Source organism: Cebus imitator, unplaced genomic scaffold, assembly GCF_001604975.1.
Source record: "Cebus imitator isolate Cc_AM_T3 unplaced genomic scaffold, Cebus_imitator-1.0 Scaffold628, whole genome shotgun sequence".
In the NCBI taxonomy this organism is placed as follows: domain Eukaryota; kingdom Metazoa; phylum Chordata; class Mammalia; order Primates; family Cebidae; genus Cebus; species Cebus imitator.
In genome coordinates, this window is record NW_016107943.1 from 459,537 (window position 1) to 469,980 (window position 10,444).

The following is a 10,444-nucleotide window of genomic DNA, read 5'->3' on the forward strand; positions in this document are numbered from 1 at the left end:
AAAGAAAAGAAAAAAAAACAAAGTGGAACATAAAGAGATAAACAGTGCCTTAAGCATTTATTCCTCATTTCTGCAAAACAACAGGTAGATTAAAGAAGAAAACCATTTTTCCTTTGAAAAAAATAGGTACTTGTGAATGACAACAAACAACATCATAAATTTCAGAAAAGAAACCTTTTAATCAGATGTGAATTTCTGCTTTCCATATCTTCCAATGCTCCCAACACTGCCAGGGCTTGTGCACCAGTTAGCTCCTCTGCCATCAATAACATAGTTGATTTAAGTCTAGAAGCAAAAAAAAAAAAATTTTTTTTGGTTGAAAAACTGAAAATTAACCTGCAATTTTTTAAAAAAATAACAATTATTGGGTAACAAATGGGAAAAATTAATATAAACAAAAACTGAATCCAGCATACAATTCCAGTATTCTACATTTCTTGGAGATAATATAAAATATTACTGAATAAAGAAAAATACAATGTGTTCTATGCAATTCAGGCCTCAGTATAATCCAATCTTAAACTGTTTGAAAAATATAGATGAATGATCTTCCAATGATTTTCAAATAATAGAAGGTTATAATGGTTATAAAATACTATGATTCAGTGAAATTATTCAATACTAGAGAGCTAAGAAATGAACAATTGATATTCTGACAATTTCCCAAATGTTTTAAAATTGAATAGTAACCAACTAGGAAGTCAATAAATTACATATTATCAGAAATCTCATATCCTAAACACTTGATATAACAGTATAAACTGAAAATTAACAAAGATGGCCCATTTTGACTATGACTAGTTATCATTTGAGCTATCCAAAGTAGTGCAGTAATGTAAGTATCATGATATAAGTGTGTCTTTTAGAATCATTTAGAAAGCAAGCTCAAAACATGACATCTGAGGATAGGATAAAGTAATTGTTTATTCACACTGGATAATTTTATGCCATCCTTTCCACCAACCTTTTCAAACGTTTCAAACCCTGTTTCTCCCCATATTTTTCCCAATCAATTCAGTCTCTATTTTTCTCTCACTTCTGTCTGCTCACAGCACTATCCATATCACCAATTTTATTTATTCATAAACTATGTTGTTATGGTATTTACATATTTCAATTATATCTATCCTCTCAACTGCAGTATAAATTTGTTGAAGGCAGAGACTCAGTTAAATCCAACTGTTTTACTGCTTTAGCATTGAGATTTTAATAGTATTTAGTCACAAAAAAAGGTTCCAATAAAGTTGTTGTTTTTTTTTTTTTTGAGATGAAGTCTCATTCTGTCGCCCAGACTGGAGTACAGGGGCATAATCTCAGCTCACTGCAACCTACCAGCTTCAAGTGATACACTTGCCTCAGCCTCCTGAGTAGCTGGGATTACAAATGCCTGCCATTGCAACTGCCATCACTCCTGGCCAGTTTTTTGAAGTTTTTTTTTTTTTGGGGGGATGCGAGTTTCGCTTTTGTTGCTCAGGCTGGAATGCAATGGTGTGATCTTGGCTCACTGCAACCTCCACCTCTCAGGTTCAAACAAGTCTCCTGCCTCAGCCTCCTGAATAGCTGAGATTACAGGCACCCACCACCCAACCCAGCTTCTTTTTGTATTTTTAGTAAAAACAGGGTTTCACCATGTTGGCCAGGCTGGCCTCGAACTCCTGACCTCAGTGATCCACCTGCCTCAACTTCCGAAAGTGTTGAGATTACAGACATGAGCCACCACACCCAGTCCTCTTTTTTTATATTTTTAATAGAGTTGGGGTTTCACCATGTTGGCCAGGCTGGTCTCAAACTCCTGACCTCAAGTGATCTGCCTCAGCCTGCCAAAGGGCTAGGGTTAGAGGTGTGAGCCACTGCACTCGGCCCCAATAGTTCTTTTTAATAATCACCTTATCACCTTGTTTCCATCTTGATAGAGATGTGCTCTTAAATTTTTTCCTATAATTCAAAGTATTCTTAAAAAATAAAACTTTCTCCATAAAGTTTTCCCTAACAGAGTAATGATACAGATTCCCCTATTATGCAATTCTTGGAACCCCTGCTTAAGTGAATCTACTAATCATACTTACGTGCTAGGACTATTATATAAAATTCTTTATTTTATTTTATTTTTTGGAGAGACGGTCTTTATTCTGTGCCCAGGTGGAATTCAATGGAGCGATCTCAGCTCACAGCAGCTTCAACCTCCTTGGGCTCAGGTGATCCTCATGAGTAACTGGGACTCCAGGTGCGCACCACCACACCTGGCTAATTTTGTATTTTTTTGTACAGGCGAGATTTCACCATCTTTCCTAGGCTGGTCCCAAATTCCTTTGCTCCAAGGATCCACCTGCCTTGGCCTCTTAAAGTGATGGGATTACACCCTGCCCAGCTTATCATTCTAAACATTTCATACAATTATGCTGGGTGGGGGAAGTTTATGTCTAGTATAAATCCCATCACATGGCCTAGGAAGAGAGAATCTTATCTATTAACCATACTTACATATTAATTTAATAGTTGTTCATCATTATATCCCAAAAATTTCTACCTACGTCAGTATCTAGCAAAACTGGAAATTCCTAAATGAGAGATGCCACATAAAATTTGTTCAAACCTGACATGGGACATATACTGAGTGCATAATAAATGCTTTGATGATTGCCGGGTGTGGTGGCTCATGCCTGTATTTCCAGCACTTTGGGAGGCCTAGGCAGGTGGATCATGAGGTCAGTAGATTGAAACCATCCTGGCTAACATGGTGAAACCCCATCTCTCCTAAAAATACAAAAAATTAGCCAGGTTTGGTGACACACGCCTTTGTAATCTGAGCTACTCGGGAGGCTGAGGAAGGAGAATCACTTGAACCCAGGAGGCGGAGGTTGCAGTGAGTCGAGATAGCGACACTGCACTCCAGCCTGGATGACAGATTGACACTCCATCTCTCAAAAAATAAATAAATAAATAAGCTTTGATGATTAATGAGATAAAAACAACAAAGCATAAAATGGTCCACTGCTATGACTATTATAATTCTAAATATTCCACAGACTTACACTGGGTGGGGAATCCTATGTGTATAAATCCAATCACACAGCATAGGAAGGGAGAATAAAAACACATGGTGTTTCCCCTCATTTTTTTTTCATGCTGGCCGAGTATCAGAGGTTTACCTTTCAGAACACAGCAGTAGACTAAGAGTTTGAGATGTAAATCAGAATAATCAGAAAAAGAATCAAGGAGCAGACTGTAAGAGATTATTTTCCCTTCCACAACCTAAGTGGGTGATACCTGTACTTCCAGAGCTGCAGAGACCTAAGCTTGAAGCCTCCATAAATTCACAACAAAAAAAAGTAATGCATTTTAAACTGAACTTACTGTTTCTTTTCTTCAGGTCCTGCAATGGGTCCCAATGCAACAAATAATTTTACAAAGCTAGCAGGATGATTAAGCAGAGGAATCATTTCAGTCAGCTTCTTTTTGGCCACTATAATAAATTTAAAACTATTAAACTGCAGAAATTTGTGTAGACTAAGTATTTTACTGATGGAATCCAAATCAAGGTGGTCCACATTACTTAAAAATACATTATTACACCTTTCTAATAGTGGTTGATAACGATATCTAACATTTCGAAGAAACTGTACTATTCTTTTTGCAAAGTCGACCTCAGAAGAATCCATGGTGTCAAAAAGAAGTTCTGTTTTGTTCACCAATTGTTCTTGAAAATGTCGTGATATTAAAGAAGATATGTTGACCATTAAGACAGACAAGGAACTGAAAAAGAAAAAAGATGCAAAGATTTTACATTATTTAAGAATGATCAATTCTTTTCTTTTTTTTTTTTTTTTTTTTTTTTTTTTTTTTTTTTTTTTTTTGAGACGGAGTTTCGCTCTTGTTACCCAGGCTGGAGTGCAATGGCGCGATCTCGGCTCACCGCAACCTCCGCCTCCCGGGTTCAGGCAATTCTCCTGCCTCAGCCTCCTGAGTAGCTGGGATTACAGGCACACGCCACCTTGCCCAGCTGAATTTTTTGTATTTTTTTTAGTAGAGACGGGGTTTCACCATGTTGACCAGGATGGTCTTGATCTCTTGACCTCGTGATCCACCCGCCTCGGCCTCCCAAAGTGCTGGGATTACAGGCTTGAGCCACCGCGCCCGGCCTTCTTTTTTCTTTTTCTTTTTTTGAGACAAGGTCTTGCTCTGTCATCCACTCTGAAGTGCAGTGGCATGACCACAGCTCCTATAACCTCCATTTCCCAGGCTCAAGCCTCAAGCTATCCTCCACCTCAGCTTCCTGAGTAACTGGGACTACAAGCCCAAGCCAACATGCCCAGCTAATGTTTTTTTTTTTTTTGGTAGAAACAGAGTCTTGCTATGTTGCCAGGGTTGGTCTCGAACTGCTGGGCTTAAGCAATCCTCCCACCTCAGCCTCCCAAAGTGCGGGATTACAGGCATGAGCCACCGCACCCAGCCAAGAATAACCAACTCTAAAACGAAATAGATGTGGAAAGGAAGTGGTAAGAATACTATGAGTTTCATGCCATAAAATTTTTATTTTAAATACTAGTGGGACTTGAATTCAGATTTCCTAGTAATCAAATCCTTTTGGACAAAAGGCATGGGAGTAATGTTTTCCATTGAGAGTATCAAATGCCTTGTTTTGTTGAGAAAACTACTTTGGTAGAAAATATTTTAGTGAAACTTAACTCAGAAATCAATTTGGACCAACAACCCATGAACGTAATATTAAAAGTTTCATTTCATATTTTTAAAAGTAGACTTTTTTAATTACCCCTTTCTCTGTGTGTCTATAATTTGCTAATAAAAGCTTGGCATAATTTTTCTCACTAGTGAATAATTTCATATTTTTAAATATTTTATGCTAGATTGATATTAAAATATGCCAGCAAGACAGTACTGAATATGGGACAGCATTTAACACTTCTTCACTCAATAAACACTTAAGGAGCATAAATCACTTTCCTAGACACCAGAAGACAACAAAATTACTAAGTTGTGGTCTTGTTTTCAAAATACTGTTCTTACATAATATAAAAATCAGAAAACTACAATATAAGAATACACCTTTAGGCAGGGAGCAGTAGCTCACACCTATAAACCCAGCACTTTGGGAGGCCGAGGCAGGCAGATCACAAGGTCAAGAGACCAAGACCGTCCTGGCCAATATGGTGAAACCCTGTCTCTACTAAAAAATATAAAAATTAGCCAGACGTGGTGGTATGCACCTGTAGTCCCAGCTACTTCAGAGGCTAAGGCAGGAGAATCCCTTGAACCCGAGAGGTGGAGGTTGCAGTGAGCTGAGATCATGCCATTGCACTCCAGCCTGGCAACAGAGCAAGACATTGTCTCAAAAAAAAAATACACTTTTAATGAAAAGTATGCAAAACAGAAAAGACATAAGAAAAACACTTAGGGATGATAATTAGAAAACAATCTACAAAAAAGACAAAAATATAATCAAAAATTATCTCGACCATTAGGATAGTGAGACTGTTGCTATTTTTTGTTTCCAAATTTCTCTAATCGTTTTAATAAAATTAATTTTTTAAAAAATCTCTAATTGTAAATATTTTGGCTTCTCCAGTTACAACGCTTAATGTCAAGATTAACATTAACCTACGTTGCTTTTTAATTTAAACATCACTCTCCTAAAATGATTTTTTTTTAATGTGTAGATTCTCAAAGTGGTCTATAATAATTTTTAAGCAACAAGCTAAAATAATTACTTTACAGCAATTTTTTTTTTTAAGACAGGTTATCATCCTGTCACCTAGGCCAAAGTATAGTGGTATGATCATGGCTCATTGCAGCCTAGATCTCCCAGGCTCAAGCAATCCTCCTGCCTCAGCTCCCAAATAGCTAGGACTACAGGCATGCACCACCATGCCCTGCCAATGTTTTATTTTTTATAGAAACAGAGTCTCACTATGTTGCCCAGCTTGGTTGAACTCCTGGCTGCCAGTGATTCTCCTGTCTCAGCTTCCCAGAGTGCTGGGATTATAGGCATGAGTCACATCACCCAGTCCCAGAATTCTTTAAAATGAGCAAAAGACGGCCAGGCACGGTGGCTCACATCTGTAATCCCAGTACTTTGGGAGGCTGAGGGCGGTGGATCACCTGAGGTCCGGAGTTCAAGACTAGCCTAGTCAACATGGCAAAACCCCATCTCTACTAAAAAATACTAATTAGTATGGTGTGGTGGTGGGTACCTATAATCCCAGCTACTGGGGAGGCCGAGACACAAGAATTGCTTGAATCCGGAGGCAGAGGTTGCAATGAGCTAAGATCGTGCCACTGCACTGCAGCCTGGGCAACAGAGTGAGACTCCATCTCAAGGAAAAAAAAAATTAGCTGGGTGTGGTGGCAGGCCCCTGTAGTCCCAGCTACTTGGGAGGCTGAGGCAGGAGAATCGCTTGAACCCAGGAGGTGGCAACTGCAGTGAGCCAAGATTGTATCACTGCACTCCAGCCTGGACAGCAGAGCAAGATTCCGTCTAAAAAGAGAAAAAGAAATTAGAATACTAGTTGCTGACATAGTAGGGGGGTTGAACTGACTGAGAAGGAACATGAGGGAACCTTCTTAGGTCATGCAACTATTCCCTACCTTGATCTTGATGTGGGTATATATTTGTCACAACTGATGTAACTGTACCTTTAAGTTTTGTAATATCACATATTAATAAAGCCTTACTTTAAAAAAAATAGCAATCTTCCTGCATTATTAGTGTGTTTATCCAGAAGTATCTTAAAAAGTGTTTGTGATTGAAAAAATAAAACCACCCTCAGGTGAGAATATTAGGCAGCCAGGGGCTAGCGCATATACATATATATATATAAAATACATATACACACACACACACGTACTCATATATATATGCACATGCATATTTTATTTATTTATTTATTTATTTATTTATAAAGATGGAGTCTTGCTCTTGTCACCCAGGCTGGAGTGCAATGGCATGATTTCAGCTCACTGCAACCTCTGCTTCCTGGGTTCAAGTGATTCGCCTGCCTCAGCCTCCAGAGTAGCTAGGATTACAGGCACCTCCCACCACACCCAGCTAATTTTTGTATTTTTAGTAGAGACAGCGTTTCACCATGTTGGCCAGGCTGGTCTCGAACTCCTGACCTTAAGTGATCTACCCGCCTCAGCCTCCCAAAGTGCTAGGACTACAGGTGTGAGCCACTGCCCTCGGCCGCATAGGTATTTTTTTTTTTAAAGGCAGGGGGCTGGGCATGGTGGCTCATGCCTGTAATCCCAGCACTTTGGGAGGCTGAAGTAGGTGGATATCACTTGAGGTCAAGAGTTTGAGACCAGCCTAGTCAAAATGGTGAAACCCCATCTCTACTGAAAATACAAAAAATTAGTGGGGCATCATGGTGGGCACCTGTAATTCATGCCTTGGGAGGCTGGGGCATGAAAATCGCTTGAATTCAGGAGGCAGAGTTTGTGTCACTGCACTCCAGCTGGGACAACAGAGGAAGACTCCATCTCAAAAAAAAAAAAAAAAAAAAAGGCAGGGAGATAGGGTGGAGTGGGACAAGAAATACAGGAAACTACTATAATTTAATTTTACCAAACTGCTAGTCACTTTGTAAACAAGGTAGAAAAAGCGGTATCTGCAACACCAAAGATAATCATAGTACTGTACTGGGTTATGAAGGTTAGCATTGACAGTAAGTAATCTTACATTAAAAATAAACCCACAAACCACTGATGGGAAAACCAGAGAAACTCCTCAAATGTTACTTTCAAATTAATAGTTCCTCGACATTCAGCAAAGGTAATTATTAAGTCTGCTTTATGAAGCTGAAAAGAAAGTATTCCCAGATGGAAAGAATAAGAAAGACATAAATGCATATAAAATTTGTGAACTCACACTTAATTTACTTATTATTTATTTATTTATTTATTTATGTATTTGAGATGGAGTCTCACTCTCTTGCCCAGGCTGGAGTACAGTGGCACAATCTCACCTCACTGCAATCTCTGTCTCCCAGGTTCAAGCGATTCTTTTTTATTGTTGTTGCTTGTTCTATTTGCCTTTGAGTAACAAACATCTTTCTTTCTATTCTTTTATTTTTTTGGAAAGCAATTATTGTGCCTCAGCCTCCTGAGTAGCTAAGCTTACAGGCACCCACCACCACACTCAGATAATTTTTTATTTTTTTTTGTAGAGACAGGGTTTTCACTATGTTGGCCAGTCTGGTCTCGAACTCCTGACCTCAAGTGATCAACCCACTTTGGCTTCCCAAAGTGCTTAGATTACAGGTTTGAGCCACCATGCCTGGCCAGTAAATTCATACTTAAATACTTCTTGGGTTTACTTCATGATATAATAACATCTACCATCCATTACTGAGAAATTTCTGTTCTCGATACTTAGAGACCATTTTCTATGGTTTTCTGACTGCCTTTGTTCAGAACTATCTTTTCAAGGATGTTTATGTAGCAAACAGCCTAGGAGAATAGAGATAATGTCTCCTGTTGGAGTAGAGTAGGCATGCATTATTATAAAAGATTCAGGTTTCCTAAGCTCAGAGTTCCTCTCCTGGAACACAACTCATTGTAGGACAAGAGCTCAAGGAATCAACATAAGAAAATGCTGGTACTCTGCTACTGCTATTGCTATAAAAAACAAAGTCCTCTGTCTCTGACCTAGGAGTCTCAGGCCTTCTTCCAGCACCTATCAAAATGTGGCAAACAAACTTAGCTTGCAAATTAGGTAAAATCTCAGATCCTCCACAGACCTCAACAATGTTGTATCACACTTTATGTACTTTATGTCTAATCCCCACAGCAACAGTGCAAAGTAGCTATTACTATACCTCTTTTGCAGATGAGGATAATGAACTTCCAAGAGCTTAAGTAAATTAGCCTTAAGTCACACAAACTAAGAGTGGCAAATCTGATTGCATCCACATCCAAAGTGTAGGATCCTTCCACCACAATACAAGATTTCCTAAATAAATTTACCTTAAGTCCTGTGTGGTTTCCAAGTTCCTATGAACAATATCAGCTATTTTTCCCATTAAAGGACTAAAATATAAACGCTGCTGTGCTAGGCAAGTGGAAAATTCTGATAGCAGTTTAATATCAAACCTATTCAAGGAAACATACAAAGGAGCTTATCAGCATTTACTTTCACTTAAAACACATAATACATAGTTACAAAATTAAAAGCAATCAAAATAGTAACATATTACATAAAATTATTTTTTTCTAAAATGTTGACTATTATTATAAAAGTAACAAATGCAACAGTTAAAAAGTCAGATATAGACAGATTTTAAAAGGGGGAAAATCACTAAAAATTATTTGAATTATATACTTTTTGAGATGACAGAAGAATTTTGACTCAAGGTTGCATATTAACAAATATAACAGCTGCTACTACAACAGTGCTATGAAAAAGTTCATAACTTTTTTTTCTTGAGGCTTGGTTCACTGCAACCTCCACCTACCAGATTCAAGCAATTCTCCTGCCTCAGCCTCTCAAGTAGCTGGGATTACAGGTGCCCGCCACCAAACCCAGCTAATTTTTGCACTTTTAGTAGAGACACGGTTTCACCATGTTGGACAGGCTGGTCTTGAACTGCTGACCTCAGGCGATTCATGCGCCTCGGCCTCCTAAAGTGCTAGGATTACAGGGGTGAGCCACCGCACCTGGCCTCAGAATTTTTAATAGGAGAAATGATCCAATTTTTCCATGAGTAATTGGCAAGACAAAAGAAAGGGAACTGTTATAGATTGTATGACCTTGAATTCACTAAAAAACAAGTATAAGAAAGTTCATAACCACACATATATAATAGCAAAAACCTGCAAAAAACCCAAATGTCCATCAAGAGTACAATGGATAAACTACACATATTCATACAATAGAATAAAGTTACAGAATCATAAAAATAATGGATAAATCCTTAAAATATACTGAACAAACTAAACTATAAGGGTACATACTACAGGATCCCATTTCTATAGAAACAACTTAATTTAATGGTGTTAGAGGTCAAGATCCTCTTGTAGTGAGAGGACTAAAGAGAATATGAAAAGAATTAATGATGTTGTTTCCTGATCTTGGTGCTGTTACATAGAATTTATCAGTATATTAAAATTTATAATGCTGTATATTTATGATTGGTGTAATTTCATGTGGTTTTTTTCTGTAAAGTTTACTTAAAAAGAGACGAAAAAAACTTAAGAGACACAGTAATTGTGAACGTTACTCACAAACTGCCTATAAAAAAGACCTTTATGGCCGGGCGCGGTGGCTCAAGCCTGTAATCCCAGCACTTTGGGAGGCCAAGGCGGGTGGATCACAAGGTCAAGAGATCAAGACCATCCTGGTCAACATGGTGAAACCCCGTCTCTACTAAAAATACAAAAAATTAGCTGGGCATGGTGGCGCGTGCCTGTAATCCCAGCTACTCAGGAGGCT

The 10,444-nt window shown here is 38.3% G+C and overlaps 1 protein-coding gene across 3 annotated transcripts in view; it reads right to left on the reverse strand.

Moving 5' to 3' along the window:
• Positions 1-10,444, reverse strand: part of FASTKD1 (FAST kinase domains 1) — a 50,521-nt gene that overhangs the window by 29,172 nt on the left and 10,905 nt on the right. For all 3 annotated transcript variants that reach the window (XM_037734495.1, XM_037734496.1, XM_017517325.2), the window contains 3 exons: positions 8,980-9,105; positions 3,355-3,753; positions 175-285 (listed from right to left, as the gene is read on the reverse strand). In XM_037734495.1, coding sequence (XP_037590423.1) covers positions 175-285; positions 3,355-3,753; positions 8,980-9,105 — 636 coding nt within the window. The remainder of the gene's footprint in view (positions 1-174; positions 286-3,354; positions 3,754-8,979; positions 9,106-10,444) is intronic.